Source organism: Schistocerca cancellata, chromosome 1 (genome assembly GCF_023864275.1).
Source record: "Schistocerca cancellata isolate TAMUIC-IGC-003103 chromosome 1, iqSchCanc2.1, whole genome shotgun sequence".
Taxonomy (NCBI): domain Eukaryota; kingdom Metazoa; phylum Arthropoda; class Insecta; order Orthoptera; family Acrididae; genus Schistocerca; species Schistocerca cancellata.
Genome location: NC_064626.1, coordinates 666,184,810 through 666,207,224, shown reverse-complemented (window position 1 = coordinate 666,207,224; position 22,415 = coordinate 666,184,810). Strand labels below are relative to the sequence as shown.

At 37.8% G+C, this 22,415-nt stretch overlaps 1 protein-coding gene across 2 annotated transcripts in view; it reads left to right on the top strand.

The window, feature by feature from the left end:
* Window positions 1-22,415, top strand: part of LOC126183807 (E3 ubiquitin-protein ligase TRIM23-like) — a 63,334-nt gene that overhangs the window by 25,453 nt on the left and 15,466 nt on the right. For both annotated transcript variants that reach the window (XM_049926058.1, XM_049926067.1), the window contains exons 8-10: window positions 4,785-4,964; window positions 9,524-9,763; window positions 17,516-17,641. In XM_049926058.1, the coding sequence (XP_049782015.1) occupies window positions 4,785-4,964; window positions 9,524-9,763; window positions 17,516-17,641 (546 nt within the window). The remainder of the gene's footprint in view (window positions 1-4,784; window positions 4,965-9,523; window positions 9,764-17,515; window positions 17,642-22,415) is intronic.

Here is a 22,415-nt window from a genome sequence, read left to right as displayed (position 1 = left end):
TAGGTCCTGCAGGATCCCATTACATTTTTTCCTTCGGTCGGTACTTGCACCAGAGCAGCAGTAGCACACTTCACTGAGGACATCCTAGGCCGAAAATGGAACTGGAATGTTGCTTAGCTAATCTCTGTGCTACAGACATCACACACATTGATTGTGACCCTCTGTCCCCCCTTTTTTCATGACAGCCACGATTTTTCTAGCCCTGTTCCAAATTTTTTCAAAAGTAATTTGGGACACCTGTTTTCCTGGATTTAATGATTATGAAATGCTTTATCCTGAATTGTATGTACATTTCCCCTGTATCGGTATGCTGTTAGTGAAAGGGTATTACATCAAATGAGTACTGTATGGAACAGTGACAAAACACAGTTTTTTGTAGAAACAAGAAAAACAGTGTTAGTGACTAGAATGAATTGTTATTAAACTTGAGTTGAATGTTATCCTAATTAAAGAATACGGGCATGCCGAAGAAAATTTACAGCACTGACAAATTCTGTATGCCTGCTCGCACTCCTTCATCTTAGAAGGTTTAAATAAAAATTTGTAACAAATTAAAAGTTATAGTTTGTATTTATTACAATTAATTCAGACTCTTTTTACAACATCAAAATTTTTTAATGTGTTTTGAGTTTGGATCTAGAAAAAATTGTCACCTTAACACTCTGAACTCTGTTAAGCGGCTACTAGAACCGTAGGCGTGTTTGAACATTATGCCATAAACTGCACTTTTATACCTATCCCCATTTCTGAAATATATGTGATCAGAGTTGTAAAGGCAATTTTGGAACACCCTGTATTTTCGATAGTTCTTTATTGAGACAATCAAAAGCCACTGACAATGGGTGATCGCACATACTGATACGCCACTCTGCCCGTCAGACAACTGAATGTGTTAAAATGTCATTTATCTTCTACTCATTAAGCTGTATAAAACTGATTTCATTTAAATTCATTTTCTTTAGTGCAAATTAGTTCTATGTCTGAATATGAACATCTCTGTAATGCACTTTCACAAATCCTTGTTACTCTCATGTATAAATTATATTTGCTGATTGGTAGGAGGCACGCTGCGCTGTTGTTGTTAGCACTGAAATGCAAGCGAGGAAACGTTCCCTCTCTCATGTACCTGCACCCTGCTGAACATCATGGCCATTTTCCAGCTTATCATATACAGATTGTTAGTGTCTGGGAGAATAATCCAATTTGACCCACATGTCCATGGTTTTCGAAGTTTTTGTTTGAGGTCGGCAACTTACGTGATGGCAGGCCTACCCCAGTGATACATCAGGTTAATTAGTTACACATTAATGGCACCTGAACAGTTTAATCCACAACAGTATATGAATCAGTTTTAAGTGATGAATAGAAAAATTACTCCATTTAGTTCATAATTAAATGAACGTGTACACTGGTTATGTTAATTTTGTCATACCCCTGAGATATGTTATCACTTCCGAGCACCCTCTATCAGTATAATGTAGCACTGCTGTAGTTAAGATAATTAAAGTATTGCAGGCTGCTTTCACTCAGAAGAATGAATGGATAGCTCAGTCATGTGAAACACTAAAGGGCAATTTCAATTAAAAGGATGAGTAAATGGTTTAATAGACAGAAAAACTATTGATTGTTTTTATGAAAAGAAAGAATGAATAATTCAGTCACTACGCAAAGCAACAATGGTGTAGAATCTTTTCATTTGATTAATTGCACTGGCTGCTTTCATTCGGGGGGAAAGAAATGAATAATAATACAACTGACAGGTAAAACTACAACCAAATGACATGATTGTTTTCATTCAGTTGCTCCCACATATTAGTTTCATTCAAAGTAATGATTAAGTAGTCTGACCAGCTGAACAGTCATTTTAATTTGGTTCCTCCCACAGACTAGTTTCATTCAAAAGTATGAATGAATAGTTCAGTGGATAACTACAACCGAATGAGTCGATTGTTTTCCAACAATCGAATGAATCAATTGTTTTCTTTTGGTTGTTCCCATCACTAATACTGGAAGGAAACCTCTTATAAGTTCTGAACTGCATATATTGATGTATCAATGAAAATGATCAATTTTTGAAGATATAATTTAATTGGATAGATAAAAAAATCCATTTACCAAGTTGTGGCAGTAGAAAAAACATAGAAAGGTTAAAGAAATGTGCAAGCTTTCAGAGCCAGTGACTCCTCCTCCTACCAGAAGGGTTGAAGGGGAAGGAAGGGGGATGAAGGAAAAGGACTGTTGAGGTTTAGGAAATAGGCAGAGTTTGAGAAAGTCGCCCTAACCCTGGCTCAGGAGAGACTTCACCAGATGCGACAAAATGGAAAGATTGATTGTTGGGGACCCTACCGGATGAGATTTGAAAACAGTCTTTCTTTTTCATCCAGTCCAGTGAGTCTCCCCTGACCCACAGTTCATGGTGATGTTAAACTCTCTCCATTTCCTAAACCCCACTAGTCCTTTTATTTCAGCCTTCTTCCTTTCCCTTCAACCTTTCTGCCAGAAGAAGGACCACTAGCTCTGAAAGCATGCACATGTCTTTAAACTTTATATGTGTTTTCTTGTGACACCACTTGATGAGTAGATTGTTTTATCAATCCAGTTGTATTGTATTTTTCAAGAACTGCATATCCTCTATCTTCTTAAAGTTTAATGAGAAAGAATTGTCCATTTTAATTTCGTTACCCACTCTTTCTAAAATAATACTTTACGTGCTGCTTATTGCAACAAAATAAATAGTTATGTTAATGACGAAATCTCAGTAACATTCTTGTAATTCCACTGAACATACATTGGATCGATTGATATAATTACACTTACACTTACTTACGGTGCAGACTATCTTGGCCTCACTTGCCTCAGCTCGCTGACATGTACTACTTGCTCGCTTGTGGACTTATTTATGATGACATAATTTCTGGCCATTGATTTAAACTCTGTTATTCTTGGCTTGGCTTTCACATGGACGTGTGTGTTCCCTGATCTCTAGGATAGTGTGCATAGTGTGAGTGCAGTGATGTGTGTGTGTGTGTGTGTGTGTGTGTGTGTGTGTGTGTGTGTGTTCACTGAGAGCAAGGTTTGAATTAGATTGCTTCTCAGCCTAAGTAACAGTAAATCTCCAGAGTATTTTACCTGCCAAGAGGTATCCGCCTTTAAAAGTCTTCATTTGGTTCATGAAAAATAAGGATCTGTTATTTTCTGTAATTTATTTAAATTTAATTGGTGTTCAGTAGAACCTGTGTTGTTGAAGAAACAGACATACAACAAATGAACACGATAAAAAGTGAGGGTCCTAAGATGGAACTTTGTGGGACGCCAAAGGTGATTAGTTCTTAGTTGCATTGTGACTGTTGTGTAGTATGGGACTCTTTCTTATTGACACTTTTTTGTTTTCTGTTGGAAAGACATGATTTGAACCATTTTACAGCATTTCTTGGTACACCATAACATTCTGATTTACTTAAAAGGAAGTTATGATTTGCACAATAAAATGCCTTCAACTGATTACAGAGTACATGAGGATCTCGTAACTTTTTATCGAACTGATTAAGTACATTCTTGCTGTATGTGTGAACAGCCTTCTCACTGTTGGAACCATTTAGAAATCCAGATTGACTTTATTACATACAAGGGGCTTAAAAAAAAAAGAAAAGAAGAAAACTGTACATCGCCATGGACAGAGATTGAATAGTACGCATTTCTGCTGCTAGGAGTGTATAGCGCAACTCGTTGCCAGTTCAGTGCCGCCTGTGTTGTCCACCTGGCTTGTTCTGTTCATCTGCAGTGACTGTTTTTGCTAACCCTGTTTTGTTTTTGTGTCATTTTTTTATCATGGCAAGTTCAAGTGTGCAACATGCAGCCGTGAGATTTTGTTTTCTACTTGGTAAGAATGCTGCTGAAACTGGTTTAATGTTGAAAACAGCTTACCAAGACGATGCTATGGGGAGAAATCAAGTGTACGAGTGGTTTGCTCGATTTAAAAATGGTGACATAATTGATAACAAACCTCGTTCTGGACATCAATCAACTGCCCAAATTGACAACTGATCAACTGTCAGTGATTTGTGGGTTATCTTGTTCATCAGAAAAGACCCAATTTGTGGCAGACAGGAGACTGGTTCTTCCACCATGACAATGCACCTGAACACACAGCCATCTCTGTTAGACAGTTTTTGGCTTAAAATGTCATGGTCCCACAGCCTCACGCGCCTCACCCATGTGACCTGGCTCCCTACAACTTCTTCTTACTTCCGTGCATGAAAAGGGCCATGAAAGGTCACCAATTTGACAATATTGAAGAAGTCAAGAAAAAAATGAGGGAGGGTCTGTCAGCCATTCCTAAAGATGACTATAAAAATGTTTCGAACAGTGGAAGCACTGGTGGGACACTTGTGTTAGCTGTAATGGAGAGTATATTGAAGGGGATAAGGTTGTTTTGAAAATCATTTGAAAATGTATAGCTTTTATAAAATAATTCAATTTTTTTCTTTTTTTGGGGTGGGAAAGGGGGGTACCCCCTGTAATCAAAATGGCATTTGTTCTGTATCTTAAATGTAAAAATCAGCAAGCACATTTAACAGAATGATTTATGAATATGCAATATTTCATACTTAATTTCTGTGTAATAAATAATGTGGTGGTATTTTACTGAAACTTAAAATGCTGTATCAGATTTAAAATTCATTTTATGCCAGTATTGATTTATGATGCAAACTAATCTATATGTCTAGCTGTTTTAATAGTGCTTTTTATTAACACTGTCTAAAATATAATGCTTCGTTATTCAGGTGGCCGTAGTTTGTTTACAGTGTGAACAGATAATACAACAAGATGATGCACGTGTTCTTACACAAGCTCGTGAATTACGGGAAGCTCTGAATTATATTGAGAAGCAACAGCAACAATACTCTGATCTAAGTCCCGAGCAGCTCCAGCCTGACCCAAGCATACCAATTACATTCACAAAGGTAAGATTTTCCAGGCAGAAAGTACATTGTTATATGGTGTGACACTGAAAATGAAGCTGATGTTGCACTTTTCTGTCCTTCAGTATAATCCAGGGAAAATTTATGACACTCTAATGGCTATACTGCAATTATGACTGCATAGCAAATAATGTTCTTCCACTTATGTATCAACTGCCAAAACACGAGCAAGTGGAGCAGTGCTGTGTGCATACCTCTATAGGTGGCTGGTAGGTACACAGTACTCTTCAGTCTCAAGTATTGGTACTATTCTGTGCTCACTTTAATTTTTAATTAAAAGTACTTTTCATAAATAACAGCTCAAAAATGTTTGTTCTTATGACATTATATTCAGTTTCATTCATTCATACTGACTGTCTTGCCACATCATATATAACTCATACAACCTGATTGACTTTTCTAGAGAAATGTTGTACAAAACTGAAAACTTTGATAACATAAAAGCCTGTGGGAGGAACTTTACGACTGCTGGCAAAGAAATACTCAAATTTGGAATTATTATGATTTCCGTGATACTCTACTCCCAATATGACTATAAGCTTGTCCTGAGGGAAAGCTGGATTCACATGACTTTATCTTGTATTGCTCTGAACTGTCATATCAAAGTATTGGATCAATGCCACCAACCCAAATGTTGATGATGTATGCAAAGTTAGTTAGTTTCATGTTCCATGGATCATTTTGCACAATAAATCATAGTGACGTGGTAAAAGTCATTTTACGTTCACATTCCAAATCAAATTAATTTGTACATGGTCTCATTTAGTAAATTTCTTAAAAAAAAGTGTAGATGTGAGTTAGTAATTCCTACCCACCACCTTATACACATTACATTAATAGAAATTCCTCTACACAATAGAAGGAGTTGGCTAATTATGTACATCGCCATTCCTTTTAAATGGTAGTGGACTATTTGCAACAAACTTCATAAGGGAACAAATGTACTATGAAACAGTAGTCAGAATGCCCTACTCCTTACACAGAGGTCTACACCATGATGGTGGGTGAATGCCAGGTATTATTCTTACAGCACACACATTTTTGAGCAGTGAAGACCTTCTTTCATAAATATGAGTTGCCCCAAGACATTATTCCACATCACTTATTGAATGAAAATATGTCAACTTACTGATTTATCTCTCCCCTAGATTTTCAGTGATTATGAGTGCAGATGTGGCTGTACTAAATTGTTTTAGGAGTTCCAAGATTTTTTTTTTTTTTTTTGCCCCACCAATGTGGACACTGCAGAGCTTTGAAGTTTCCACCCTATTTGTTATCTCCTTACCATGTGTTGCACTTATCGTTAGTGTAGTACCCCCTAGATGTCCAGAACTGAATATGTTGTGTCTTTTTTAAACTGAGGGTGAAATCCTTCACATAAAACCAGTCAGTGATACTTTCAGGAACTACATTTACCATTTCTTCTGTTTTTGTATGTATGCTTGAACTGTTTACAACACTAGTGTCATCTGCAAAAAGAATAATTCTACTTGTGTATTAGACAGAAGACAACAATAGTGGTTAGGGAACCCTCTACGTGATTTCTCCCAGTCAGGACTATGTCTCCAGACTATATTGCTTGGACTGCTGAGTACAATTTTCTGCATTCTTTTGGTTAGACATGACATTATCCACTGGCTGGCTGTATCATGGACCCCATAAAACTTGATTTTTTTTAGGAGAATACTGTGATTCACTCAGTCAAATGCTTTAGATAGGTTGCAGAAAATATCAGGTGGTGCTGTTTTATTATGTAATGCTTTTTTCAGTAGAGCAACTCTTCTGAAATCCAACTGTGATCTGCTAAGGGTATTATTGTTACTAAGGTGAGATACTATCCCAGAATACATCATCTCAAAAATTTAGGAAAATGATGTCAGCAGTGAAACAGGTCAGTAGTTACTGACATCACCATCAAAACCAGATGAGCTTTCATTTTTGTGAGAATGTATAATTGTCTTAATTTCAGAATGGGAAGTTGGTGATAATTCATATGATTCAATTTTGTGAGAGTTTCTTTTTCAACATACTGCTGTGATTTTTCTCTTTAACTGTTTATTCCTATCCTTTCTAGTATATTTAAGAAATGATTATTAAACATATTTGCTAACTGTGGTTCATCATTCATAGTAATTCCATGCAATTGAATAATGATGTTATCCTGTCCTGTAGCTGGTTGTCCTCTCTCATTTCACTTCATTCCATATAGCCTTAAGTCTGTTGCCAGAATTACTGATTTCTGACATTATTTGCATATTAGTCGGTTTTTAATAACTTTTCTTTGTAATTTTGAGGAGTTTTTGTAATGTGCAACTACTGCAGGATCTTTATTTGTTCTTGTCAAAAGTTACGTTTCCCTTTTCGTTTCATGATTTATTTCAATCCCTCTATTGATCCATGGCTTTTTAAATGACTGTTTAATGTCCTCTCTGATTAGCTTATGTGGAAAACTATTCTCAAATAATGATATGAATTTGTCATGCAATATATTAAATTTTATGTTAGGCTTTGGTTCATTATAAATTTCATCCCAAGTCATCTCATGTAAATTATTCTTAAAAACATCTGTCCTGGAATCATTAATTATTCTGATTCCCACTGAGGAGTATCCACACTGTAAGGTGCTGGATTATTTAACCTAACTAACTGTGCATCATGATCTGAGAGGGCATTTGTTACTGGGTAAACAGTTATTTATTTGCTTTGAGCTTCATCAAAGAAATCATTACCAGTTAGGTTCCTACTGTCTTTGTCCACCTGTGTTGAAAAGTTAATTAATGAGATTAAATTGCGTGATTCAAATAAGGTGTTTCCAGATCATTTTTCCTGTCAGAATCCTGTAGAAAACTACACTGATGTCACCACAGACTATTAACTGCTTGCTGCTGTCTGATGGAGAGCACAGTAAGGAATTCAGACTCCTCATAAACAGTTCAAAATTTCCTGGTGGGGGTCTATATACAGTACATACAATTACAATTCACTATTACTTCACAAACACGTGCTTCTTTGTGCTGATCACTACAAAATATACTTGTCTCAATGTTTTTGAACTTGTGTTCTGTCTTAATATGTGTAACAACTCCTCCTTTACCTATATGAGTAAGTTGCTAGAGTTTAATCCTTTATATGTAACTTTAACTAACCTTGTGGTTATGTGGTGCTCAGACAGACACAGGATGTCTGTCTTTTCGAAACAGACGAGAAGTTCTTCTACGTCATTACTCAATCCTCTAATATTCTGATGAAATAAGCTAATCTTACTTTTCTGTGCATTCTTAAGCATTTTGTGGGGCTCTACTGTTACTCTGACAAAACAAGGTGCTTGAATCCTGATTCTAACAGAAAAGAAATGACTGAAATCAGTAGCCACAGGGATCTTGCTACCTGTGATGGTGCCCTCCCTATATATTGTCTACAAAGTCAGACAGCCTATCTTCCCCTCATCTCGCCATGTGCAGGCCATGTCTGATATATCCCCATCTCCCAAATGTAGCAACAGGTACTGCACTCATATAAGATTGCAGTCAGCAGCAGCCTGCTCAACTCAGTGTCCACACAGATCAAATCAGTGTTAACCCAGGGCTGGTCAATGGTACTGCATAGCCTCCACAAAACTCACATTTGTGTATATATTTGCTACTCATATTTTGTCCAGGCTGCCCCCAATGCTGTAATTACTGTTCTTAGCTTTGCTGTTTCTTGTTCCACCCACTACAATAACCTGATCCTCTTTGCTAAAACCTTTGCTCAAATTTCCTATGTTCACGGTCGCTTGGCCGAGGCTAGCACTTGGTTTCACAATACTTGTTACCTGGTATCCTGTTCCTAATCTACCTTGTACCATCTTGCCTTCAGCCCTCCCACGGCTAGTACCTAGTGAAAGATTCTTACCTTCTGTCTCTCTTTTGGTACCAACTTACTGTGAGTTTCTTTGGCAGTGGTCTGCTGCACCCAGCTGTGACCTACAGCTTCACGCCCTGCTTCAGGTAACAAGCTAAATTTATTCAATACTGTTAGCTCAAATGTAGATGAAGTTGAAGAGCTGGTCCCCTTTTGCCCATTACTTGTTACCTTCACTCAGTTCCTGAGGTCTTTTTTCCCCTTTCAACCTATCTGGTTCAAATTTCATGTGATCTAATTCATTCAACCTGAAGAGCACAAATCTTTGCTTTGCAATTCTCTTGTCTTTTTTTTTGCTAAACCTATAGCTCCGTAGGAGAGCCTCAATGACTTACCTTCTCTGTTGCCCACTATGATCACCCCAGGGAAATTTCAACCTGTAGTCTCCACATATCACTCCCTGTTTGACTATCCTACAGCAACATCCACACTTATCATGCATTGCAACATGGATTACAGGTTTAAAAATAGAATTAAATCACTTTACACCAGGCAGATTTTTATTTTTTAGGAGCAGCAAAAATTTCATCATCACTATTAGGAAGCTTCATCTAGTACACACTTTCTTTTAGCTGCACTTCCAATACCTCAAGGTATGTGATGCATGTGTTATGATTCATTTTAATTACTTGATGCAGGACAACCGGGTGCATATTGGTCCGAAGATGGAAATGCGTGTTGTTACTCTGGGTCTGGATGGCGCCGGCAAGACAAGTATTCTATTCAAATTGAAGCAGAATGAATTTATGGCAACAATACCCACAATTGGTTTCAATGTAGAGTCAGTTGAATACAAGAACCTGAAATTTACTATTTGGGATGTGGGAGGCCAGCATAAGTTGCGTCCCCTGTGGAAACATTATTATCTTAATACTCAGGTGAGTATCTCGTAATTACTCTTCCTCTGGGTTCTTGTTTCTTACTTATTCAGTAGAAATATGATTAAGTATGTGCTAGTAATTCATCAGGGCCTTTTTGTATGATGCATAGCTTGTATCACATACAGTTTTCTATATACAGTTTTCTACATGTTAAAAATAAAATCAATTACTGAATGAAACAAAAATTTACGTCAGAAAATATAAGACAGAATTGTTGGTCTGTGCTTCTGCACAAGAGACAAAATTTTTAGTGCTGCTGATAGACACACAAAACTACACAAAACCATCCTAACTTTTGGAACCACTAATTTTTCCCTCTTGGAGGACAAAGGGATAAGCTGGGGAAGGTTAGAAAAGGAAGGTCAGGTCACTCAGATCACAGGCTGTGGGAATCAAACCTGTTGTGTCACCTGAAGATATAGTTGCTAGCGAGGTTGATTCTGTAACTTTTTCTGTCTTGCTAGACATAGGTAGAAGGTTGATTACAATCACTTGCACCAGCAGTGATAAAAATTGGCAGTTTCTGAGGTCATTGATGCCAGAGTTCATGGAGTGAATAGTTAGCCAGAAGCAAAGCCCAGGGTGTAATGAAAGTTGTTGTAAACATGTACACATAGTCCCGAGAGCGATCCCAATCGCGAAACATAAATGCAGTCAAGGTCAATCACTCTACTATCTGTGGCACATATGAAAGCCTCAGAGAATGATGAGAATTGCCATACAAGTGCAGGGCCACAATGTTTATAGAAATTGTCAAGTCAGTGCACAGACCCACATGACCTGCCTGTAGTGGCAGCATCCTCCATGTAATCAAGCTGCAGTCTCGGTATGAAGCCAGAATATCTCTGATCTTTCCTTCATATTGATATTCAGGCTGGGTGGATCCGAATCGCTATCAGATACCAAATAAATTATCACTAATTCAATTTAAGAGAGATCCTTAAATATAACTGTTCTGGCGAAAACATTGTGTTAGTATTCAGCAGTGGAGGCTGTTAGATACTCTTTGTATCTTATTCATTAGCAGTAGTAATATTTCTTGGAAACACACATACACATTACAGGATGCAACACCTAGTTGGACTGTTGCTGATGTACACAATTGTGCCACTCCTTCTGACTTACAACTTGCTAGTAGCCATGGCAGTAAAAAAATTAAGGCGAAGATAGCTCTGTGTAAATGACCATCAGGTATGTGAATGCCTAGTATCAAGATAAGCTGCATGAGATCTAAAGAAATGTCTTGTAGGTTATGCATGAGCTGTTCCAGATCTAAGAAATTTGAACCAAACAACAGTCCTAACAGTGAAGAATCAGGAGGAAAATACATAGTTTGACAGTTTGTTCTACAAGTTTGTTTTAATACAGCAGTGCACAGTAAGCTGCGAATAGCTTGTCAATTAGTAGGAGTATTGAGTAAGAAAACACTGCTTTGTTTAAGAAAATACTGCTTTGATAAAGGCACTTTTGGTTTTGGGTGGGGAGGCTAGTGTGTTCAGAAGAAGCTGGGGCTGCATGACTGTCCTTACAAAGATACAGGATTGTGGATATAACAGTGCTTAAATTTGGAACATAGAATGTGTGTGTATATGGAGGAGAGTATAAAATACTCTTTACAGTTAGAAAATGGTAAAGAACTGCACTGGAGAAGACAGATAAGAGGAAACATGTTGAAGATGATAAGACCCATACAGTGTTGCAATGCTAAGAGAAGGAGAAGAAGAAGAAATTGAGATTAGAATTAATTATCCATAGAAAATTAGAGGTGGAATAGAAGCTGGGAGTGGACAAGAATGAAACATGAAATTGGTTTTGGTGTTTTTAAAGGACCAATCCCAGCACAGAGCCCAAATGATTTTCGGAAATAATTAAAAACTAAAATCGGGATATCTAAATAGGGATATTGAACCTCACTCATTCTGAACATATGTCCATTACTTAAACCAATTTTTCTATCTTGCCCAACATAATTACTGAGTAGCTGATTAACTGTTTCCAAAGAAGTTGTAGTTCCTATATGAACCTTGTTGCCGGTAAAGACAACTTCTGGAAATTCCATGGAGGTATTGCTTTTCAGTGAAAGAGGTAATTTGCTAAACATATAAGAGGTACATCCATAAAATTGTTGTGTGTAGTTGGAAGACAGGTCGAATTAATAAATATAAAAAGAAAGTTTCTCTAAATTGCTTACAGTAAATGTCAGGATGATTTCTTTAAAGACAATGTGGCTTATTCATTCTGAGTTTGAGCTTTGTCCAAATGACGTCGCCATTGTCCTGTGGAAGAAACATCTGTAGGGCTCCTTTTTTTTGTTTGGAAATGTTTCTTATTTATTCAACAATATTATGAAAAACAAAGTTGCTACTCACCATATAGCGGAGATGCTGAGTCGCGCGCGCGCGCGCGCACACACACACACACACACACACACACACACACACACACACACACACACATGCAAACGCAACTCACACACACGACTGCAGCCTCAGGCGACTGAAGTCACTCTTTTTCCTCTCCCCCCCCCCCCTCCCCATCTCTCCCCTGCCCTCCGTTTAATCTCCCGACTGCACATAGCTGCCCTACCCTCTCTCCACCTTGTCCCTGCGTGCTCCCCTGCAGCACTTCACTGTCTGCCACCCCTACCCTACTGTCCCAGTCCCTCCTCATTCCAGCCTCCTCTTTACCCCCACCCAGTCACCACTCCCATCATGCACTGGTGCTGCTGCTTGCAGTGTGCCATCAGTTGCCTGAGACTGCAGTCGTGTGTGTGTGTGTGTGTGTGTGTGTGTGTGTGGTCTATTTTTAACAAAGGCCTTACTGGTTGAAAGTTTTATTTGTGATAGTCTTTTTGTTATGCCTATCTGCAACTCAGCATCTCCACTATATGGTGAGTAGCAACTTTCCATTTCATAATATTGTTACATTCTACCCTGGATTTTCCATTGTTTGGGTTCTTATTTTATGAGATCATCTACATCCTTGAGGATCTCATCAGTATGGATATTGAACAAAAACTAATCTAATCTAATAGAACAAAAGACCATAATCTTCCTTCTTTTTATAGTGATACACTATGTGAACAAAAGTATCCGGACACCTCCAAAAACAAACGTTTTTCATATTAGGTGCAGTGTGCTGCCACCTACTGCCAGGTACTCCATATCAGTGACCTCAGTAGTCTGCGGAACTCACAGACTTCGAACGTGGTCAGGTGATTGGGTGTCACTTGTGTCATATGTCTGTATGCGAGATTTCCACACTCCTAAACATCCCTAAGTCCACTGTTTCCAATGTAATAGTGAAGTGGAAATGTGAAGGGACACCTACAGCACAAAAGCGTACAAGCCAACCTTGTCTGTTGATTGACAAAGACTGCTGACAGTTGAAGAGGGTCGTAATTTGTAATAGGCAGACATCTATCCAGACCATTACACAGAAATTCCAAACTACATCAGAATCCACTGCAAGTACTATGACAGGCAGGAGGTGAGAAAACTTGGATTTCATGGTTGAGCGGCCGCTCATAAGCCACACATCGCCCCGGTCCATGCCAAACGACGCCTCACTTGGTGTAAGGAGTGTAAACATTGGATGACTGAACAGTGGAAAAACATTGTGTGGACTGACGGATCACGATAGACAATGTGGCAATCTGATGGCAGGGTGTGGGTATGACGAATGCCCGGTGAAGGTCATCTGCTAACGTGTGTAGTGCCAACAGCAGTAAAATTTGGAGGCGGTGGTGTTATGGTGTGGTTGTGTTTTTCATGGAGGGGCTTGCACCCCATGTTTTGCATGGCACTATCACAGCACAGGCCCGCATTGATGTTTTAAGTACTTTCTTGCTTCCTACTGTTGAAGAGCAATTCGGGGATGGCGATTGAATCTCTCAACATGATTGAGCACCTGTTCATAAAGAATGGCCTGTGGCGGAGTGATTACACAATAGTAACATCCCTGTAATGGACTGACCTGCACAGAGTCCTGACCTGAATCCTGTAGAACACCTTTGGGATGTCTTGGAATGCAGACTTCGTACCCGGTCTCACCGACCGACATCAATACCTCTTCTCAGTGCAACACTCCATGAAGAATTGGTTGCCATTCCCCAAGAAACCTTCCGGCACCTGATTTAACATATACCTGTGAGAGTGGAAGCTGCCATAAAGGCTATGGGTGGGCCAACACCATATTGAATTCCAGCATTACCGATGGAGGACACCATGAACTTGTAAGTTATTTTCAGGCAGGTGTCTGGATACTTTTGATCATGTAGTGTAAGATGAGGAGTAATAGGCCTATTCCCAAATATGGAAATGTATGGAAGCTATATTTCATCTCCATGGGCTATTTTTCATCTCCTTGGTCTGTGACCATAATAACAAAATGACAAACAATAATGCTTTCAGGCACCCTTTGCTGTAAACCACAAGATGATTTATGAAGCTTTTATGAAGAAATAAATGTAAATATTTGTAAATTCCTGTAGTTTGATGATAGTAATTCATTTTTGATGGGCGAATTTGCAAGAGAGAAGAAGTTCTTCGCTTTTTAATGGGGAAAGGAGGGGGGGGGGGGGTAGTAAGATTAAGAGGGTATTTGTAAACAAGAGAGAAAGATATTTTACATTCTTTCAACTATAACAAACTGTATTCTATTTTATAAATCTGTATATGTATGTTTTTGTCAGTTATCTCTAGGGAGGGCAGTGTCCTAAATATTAGCAATAATTTCAGTCTTGTTCATGTGCCTGTTAACTGTTCAGTGACTCAGCTGTACAGTGAGGGGTTACTTTTACCCCTTCCATTATTAATATTGTACACACATTTTTTAACTGTCATATCTGTTTTTCATTGTTAGCATACAGTGTGTGTTGAATATGAGAGGAGCTGCAAGTGTATGTGCCATTCAGTACTGTCAAATGGTGGTAAAAAAAAAAAACAGCCAGTGTCATATTTTATGTAAGAAACCATGAATAGTAGCTGATTAAACTCTGTTAACAATTTGAGATTTCTTAGTCATTGAGTGCATGTGTACTATTTTAGTGACAACAAAATATCCTCAGAGGACTGTGAAATAAGCTGCAGAAAACAGTTCATAAAAATGTACAGCTGCTTTTGAAAAATAACAAATCAAATCAGCACATGATGCTTTTAAGGAAGGGCAACATGTAATTTTTTCCTTTTGTTGTTGGGTGTCTCATTGGCAAAATTTCTGTCAGTAAGTGAATCATTTCACTGCATGTGCAGGATGTCCCAGAAGTGCCAACTGCTAAAAATGCATTCTACAGTCTAGATTACGAACAAAAAATTGCTATCAACTTAAAGTGGTAAAGATGTAGCCAAGAAGTCATAAAGCATGGAAGATGTGTGGGAAGAGGATTCCAGTGGCATGGACTTACGAACCTGCACTGCCAGTTGATGTTTGAATTCCCTGCCAATATCCAGAGTTGGCATCAGGAATGTTTCCACTTGAATGTGTGGTGTGGTATGATCAGCCGATACATGCATGCTCGAGTACCTGCACCTTTTGCATGGAAAGTTTGGTGGTGTAAGCGTTGCACATGTGACAATAAATCAATTGGGCATGCATGACCCTTAATTCATCACTTTCAATCAGTTGCTTTATTTTATGTGGTGATAATGATTTGCATTATTCTGATGACTCATGTTGAGCATAACAAACTGTTTTTACTGTAAAGGCAGTTTGGAATGAACTCACCAGTATTTTGTTCATGGAACTCCCTGAGTAATGTTTGACCACACAGTATAATATTTATGTGCCTGTAATGTTTTTTAAATTAAATTGTATCTTTGTTGCTGTAGCCTCTGATGATATTTGTAAATAAAGGGTTGCATTTTCGGTGGTTGACTAGTCATACTGGGACATCCTGAAAGTGTATAAAATTGCTATTTACTGACACACACACACACACACACACACACACACACACACACACACACACGTAAGCACGCACGCGCCTACCTACACACACACACATTTTAGAAAATAAATTATGGTGCAGATTGTGGCAGCTGAAATGGAAAGCTTTTTGTTGCCTTTTATGTTAGAACTGCATTGAATAATGAGGCAGTTAAGGAATATACAAATGGAATTACACTAATAAAATTGTTGTGCCAAGATCTTTCTTTGCACTATGTGCTGAATGCTTTTTACAGCATGCTTATGTAATTCAGAATGTTTCCCCCTTGCTCCTTTCTCTCTCTTTACTTACTAGTAATTAATCATTTTGTTTCAATTCATTTCTTGATTGATCAGTTTCTCAAGAAAACATGCTTTCGCTTATTCCTCTGGCTGAAAAAGTAGAGTTAGTTCCCCCACCCCTCCCCAGAAATCATATTTGTTACAACTTTATTTATAGATGTGAAATCTCATTTAATGTCCTAAAATTTCAATTTAAAAAAATTCTTTTTTAATTTTTTTTTAAAGAAATAGTTTGTCAGTTCTGTATGTTGGTGAAAATATAGCCACTGAAGAGACTTTCACATAAAATACGGACAGATAATATTTGTTAATGCTCAAAGGCATGTTTGTAGACATTTCTGTCCTGTAATGAGAAATGTATAAATGAAAATTCACAAACATCTCTATATATTTATTGATAAACTAAAGAATATTGAGGAATGTCCATATCTTGATGTGCTTCCCTTACTGATTTTTTTATCTTTTCCACCTTACGAAACACACTGTGCATATGTGAAATATAATACTACTTATTTACCTACAACATACTGCCATTCATTAGACTAATATTAGGCTTTTTTTCAGCAATACTATTGGTTGCATGCATTTGTCAAGAACACAGGGAAAGTTCTTAGTCTATTATTCTCATTGTTTGCTTGTACAGGTATTTCTTATCTATTTTTTTCAGTGTTTTGTGTTTAATTGTAGAACTGCTCTTTCTGTGTGCACCTGATACTAGCTGTATCACTAAAGCTCTAGATGATTTTTAATGTTCAAGCAGAGTTTCACAAAAGAATACTTTTTGCTAATAATAATATTTGGAATGAAAAGATAGGTTTAAACAAAAAACAATGCACTAAGGCAGACACATCATGATATTTTCCCATTATACAGTTTATTGGTTAAGCTGAAACAACTATTTTATTAATTTTGTCAGTTTTTGTGTTTGTTTACATTTTCAGGCATGATTCTCAAGGACTTTGTTTCATTTCATTTATAACGCATAACATAAGTTCATTTACACAATAGTAGGATGAAAAACAGAATTTTTTATTATAATGAGTACAGAAAAAACCTAGGCTTACTTTATGAAACAACAGAGAATCTAACAGATTTTGGCAACTTGCTCTCATGATATTTCAGTTGATAGACTTCTGGCCCTCTGCAATTTTTTCCACAAATTGTTTTAATTTTTCCACAAATTGTTTTAATTTTTCCACAAATTATTTTTACATTGTTGAAGATTCAAGCATTGTATCATAACTCTCTGTTGATACCTGAAGATGATCACAAAACTGTGGACCAAAATATCTAGGCATCATAGTATGGACATTTGACAAATTGCCTGAAGTTCCATGCAAAAATCAGTAAGCCTGGAAAGTTTTTAAATGTCACAACTCCTGCCTTATATTACTTTATCTAGCACTTCTGTCCTTTCAATTTAATACTGAAGGTCTCTTGTCAGTTTTTGTATTTTTTCAAGTCATCTATGTTTTAATTATTTTCCACATGTCACATTAACAGCTTTTTTTTTTCCCTCAGGCTGTTGTTTTTGTGATTGATTCAAGTAATATATCACGACTTCCAGAAGCTCAAAATGAATTATCAAAATTGGTGTCTGAAAAGGAATTAAAGGACGCTTCTCTTTTGATATTTGCTAATAAACAGGTACGTAGAACATTTAAACAGCAGATCTCTTTAAAAAGTTGTTGTAGATAAAGTACATTCTGCTACTCTGTAATAGTTCATGAAATGTTTATTGAACTATGTATTTTTAATAATGAGGTGCCTTTAACATGTGAATATAACAAGTGTTAAGGCACGAATATGGAGTGAGACGTACATGTTGATTTGGGCTTTTTTTTTCACTCCAGAGGCTGGTTTGATACAGCTCTCCATGCTAGTCTGTCCTGTGCAAGCCTGTCTATTTCTTTCATAAGTAATAAGACCCATATCCTCTTGAACATGCTTACTGTAGACAAGTCTTGGTCTCTCTCTCTCTCTCTCTCTCTCTCTCTCTCTCTATGCAGTGCAACCCCCCCCCCCCCCCCCCCCCACACACACACACACACAAACACTTACTTCATTATCAAGTTAACTATTCCATAATGCCTCAGGCTGTGTACTATCAACTCATGCCTCTGACCTCTGAGACCAATATGGAAACCAGTTGAAAACTTATGTTGGTTACTATTGTGAAGATCAATCCTTATTCCAGAATTTGAAATGTGTATTGCCCCTGTCTCAGTCATCAGTTTCAGATGCCAAGGATTTGACATACTCTGTCTGCACTAGTAAGTTTGCTCAAGGGAGAGAATATATTAGTACATTCTTTCCTTAAGAGGAAGAAGGAGTGTACTACAAATGTTTACTGATACTGAAATGATATGACATTAGTGAAGTGAGGGCTACCAGTTGAACACACTTCAAAGTGCTGCTAAAGTTTGCTGAAATATCATTGATTATACAATATTCTTGTAAGTCACTAGCACCATTACATTACTTACCAATATCTGTAATAACTGACTAATGCTAATAGTCTTACATTCACAGTAAATAGCAATTTGTTGCAAAATGTAATTCTCACACTGTCATTGAAATACATATATTTGTAAGTACATAAGTAAACAACACAAAAATTTTGAATGTGGATTGTCAGATTGCCTCTACATCACCATTCACAACTACATTCTGTAAACTACTGGGAAGTACATGACAGAGTGTACGACCCATTGTAACAGAAGTTAAGGTTTCTTTCCATTCCATTCATGTATGTAGTGCAGGAAGAATGGTTATTTTAAATGCCAATGAGCATAATATAATTAATCTAGTCTTGTCCTCACAATCCCTACATGAGTGATATTTAGGGGTTTGTAGTATCTTCCTAGATTCATCATTTAAAGCCAGTTCATGAAACTTCATAAATAGGCCTTTTCAGGATAGTTTTCATATTTCTTCAAGAGTATGACAGTTCAGTTTCTTCAGTATCTCTGTGACACTGTCTCATGGGTCAAACAAACGTGTGACCATTCATGCTGCCTTTCTCTGTATACATTCAGTATCCCCTGTCAGTCCTGTTTGGTACAGGTACCCCGCACTTGAACAGTACTCTGTAATGGCATGAGTGATTTGTAAGCATTCTCCTTTGTAGATTAACTGCATTTCCCCAGCATTCTGCCCATAAACCAAAGTCTCTCACGTGCCGTACTTACGACTAAGCCTACTTGATCATTCCATTTCATATCCCTAAAAAGTGCTGTACCCAGCTGTTTGTATGGTTTGACCAATTCCAATTGTGACTAATTGGTATTATAGTCGTAGGATACTACAATTATTAATTTTGTGAAGTGCACAGTTTTACATTTCTTAACATGTAAAGCAAGTTGCCAATCTTTGCACATCATCTGCAAAAAGTCAGAGGTAACTGTTAATATTGTCCGAAAGTTCATTAATATACAGGGTGTCCACAAATGTTTACCCTGATAACAAGATAGTGTAATTATTTATTGTGCACAGTAAATAAAACTTATGCCTCTACTAATTAAGTTTTGAAACTGACATAAAAATTTAATTCGGATTATGCACTTCAACATTTAAACAAGCGAAATTCCAGGATGGAATGTAGCAATATTATGAAAAGGATAGTTGCTACTCACCGTATAATGGTGAGTCGCAGATAGGCTTAACAAAAAGACTGCTGGAAAGTAAGCTTTCAGTCAACAAGTCCTTTGTCGAAAACAGACATCATATACGTACAAGAACATACTCATGTAAATGCAGCTCACACACATGACCACAGTCTCTGGCAGCTGGAGCCAGACTGTGAGCAGTAGCGCATGATGGGAAAGGTAACTGGGTGGAAGTAAGAAGTCTGGGGCAGGGATAGCAGGGTAGGGGTGGAGGACAGTAAACTGCAGTAAGTGGGCGAGTGCAGGGACGAGATGAAGAGTAGGGCAGCTAGGTGCAGTTGGGAGGGCAGAGGAAAGTTGGGGGGGGGGGGGGCAGAAAATGAGAGAAATGATAAGTCTGAGTGTGTCAGTGGAACAAAGGGCTGTGTAGTGTTTGAACAGGATTAGGGAAGGGCTACAGAGGTAAGGACAATGGCTAATAAAGGTTGGGGCCAGGAGTGTTACAGGAATGTAGCATATTGAAATTTTAAACATTTTATTGGCTGTGATCCAGCAACCACACACTATTTAAATACAGAACGTATATACAGCCACTTTGGTTGCACAAAATTTTGTCAATTGACCACAGTTTCAGTTGCACTTGGGCAGTCTTCATCAGAATAAAAAGTTACATGGAATACCTAAAAATATAATGACATAGATTGAAATAATACACACTTAATAGGATTACTTCCATAAATTACCTATAAACAGAATGTACTGCCATGTAATCATGCTATGGTTTAAAATGTCTGAACAAAAGTGCTCTCGTCAAACAGAAATGTCATAGGAATAAAATCTAAAATGTAAAAGTATAACATAATTGTCAGCCAGATAAAATTCTCCATGGAATATAAAAGACAACCGCAAGGTCGTGTAGGGCCAAGATCGGCATAATACAGCCACTACCATCAGACGAAATGGCTAACATGCTGAGACAACCAGGAGATGGACACGAAAACAGATTCGCGCCATCTAGCAGAAAGTAATCGAAATACAAATTACTTATGAGCAAATAGGGCATTGCAGAGGCAATTTTAAAAATTACTGGTAACAAATAGGAACCAGTGTGTGAAAGTTACAACACAATGTAACAGTCTTTATTGCAAAAGAAAATGCAGTACAGGTAATATACAGAGAAAACATAAGATTGGAAGCAAAAACGATATTTAGGAGACTACATTGAGGAGGTCCTCTTCTAATTATAAATTATCATAGATCTTTGAACAAAACACAATGCCCCATAGTTGGAAGAAAGCACAGGTCACACCTGTCTACAAGAAGGATAGCAGAAGTGACCCATGTCTTACAGTGGAATCTTACAATCTATTCTGAGCTCAAACTTAATGGGGTTTCTTGAACAGAATGACCTACTCCATGGCAACCAGTATGGATTCCGAAATCATAGATCATACAAAATCCAACTAACATAAGGTACTGAAGGCTTTGGATCAAAGCAGTCAGATAGATGCAGTATTTCTTGATTCCCGAAAAGCATTTGACTCAGTACCACATCCATCCTTATTGTTAAATGTAAGGGCATATAGGGTGTCAAGCAAAATCTGTGACTAGACTGAGGATTTCTAGATAGGAAGAACACAGCATGTAATCTTGGATGGAGACTCATTATCATATGTAGCAGTAACTTCAGATGTGCCCCAGAAAAGTATGTTGGGACCCTTGCTGTTCATGTTGTACAGGATGTCCATGAAAGTTTACCCTGATTTCAAGATAAAATATAAATTATGTTTATGATGGTAACATTTGTTTTTTGTTACAGGTCTACTAGTGAACCCATGAAGTTTCTGTACAGCAGTATCTCATTCAATACTTTCGCTACAAGGAGCACCATGTGAGCTATATCATAAAAATGGCTCCCCCCTAAGGAGGAAGCTCAGTGTGTTGTGTAGCAAGCAGAAACCAAATCACTAATTAATGAAAGTTTGTGCCCAGTTATGGAAAGAAAGCAGCTGATGTCAGATTAATCAGATCATGGATGGAAACTTTTTTAGCAAGGGGATCCATTCAGAAATGAACAAGCAGCAGCAGACAACCTGTTTTGGAGAAGACTGTGCAGCCAGTTCAGACTGCATTCATGAGGTCTCCACAGATATTGATTAGACAAGCTTCACGGAGCTTCAAGTGCCAAAGAGTACAGTGTAGAAAATAGTTCGCAAATATCTTAAATTTTATGCGCACAAGTAAAAAATTGTTCAGAAACTACAACCAGATGATTGCCAAAAACATGAACAATTTGCAACGGACAAGCTGAACTGTTTGGATGAGGAAAATGATTTCTTGAAGTGTGTGTGTTTTTATTATGAGGCCACATTTCATGTTTGTAGCTCAGTTAACTGTCATAATGTATGGGTCTTGGGATCAGAAAAGCCTCACATCGTATGAGAACACATTTGGGACAGTATAAATGTTAAGGTGTGGTGCGGGTTAATGTGTGATTGAGTGATTGGCCCATTTGTTTTCTTTGAAAGTAACGTTAAGTGGATCAGTTTACCTCCAATTGTTGGTGCTACAGGATATGCAAGACACTGTCACCTTTCACAGCAAGGTGATGCTCCTCCTCATTAGGCTCTAGAGGTCTGTAATTCTCTTAATGACACCTTTGCCAACAGGTGGACTGTCAGAGACTGCCCAATGCCATGGCTCCCTACAGCACCTAACGCTACCCCTTTAGATTTCCTTCTCTGGGTGTTTGTGAAAGATACTGTGTACAAAACAGCAGTTCCTAATACTGTGACACTGCAACAACGCCTCTG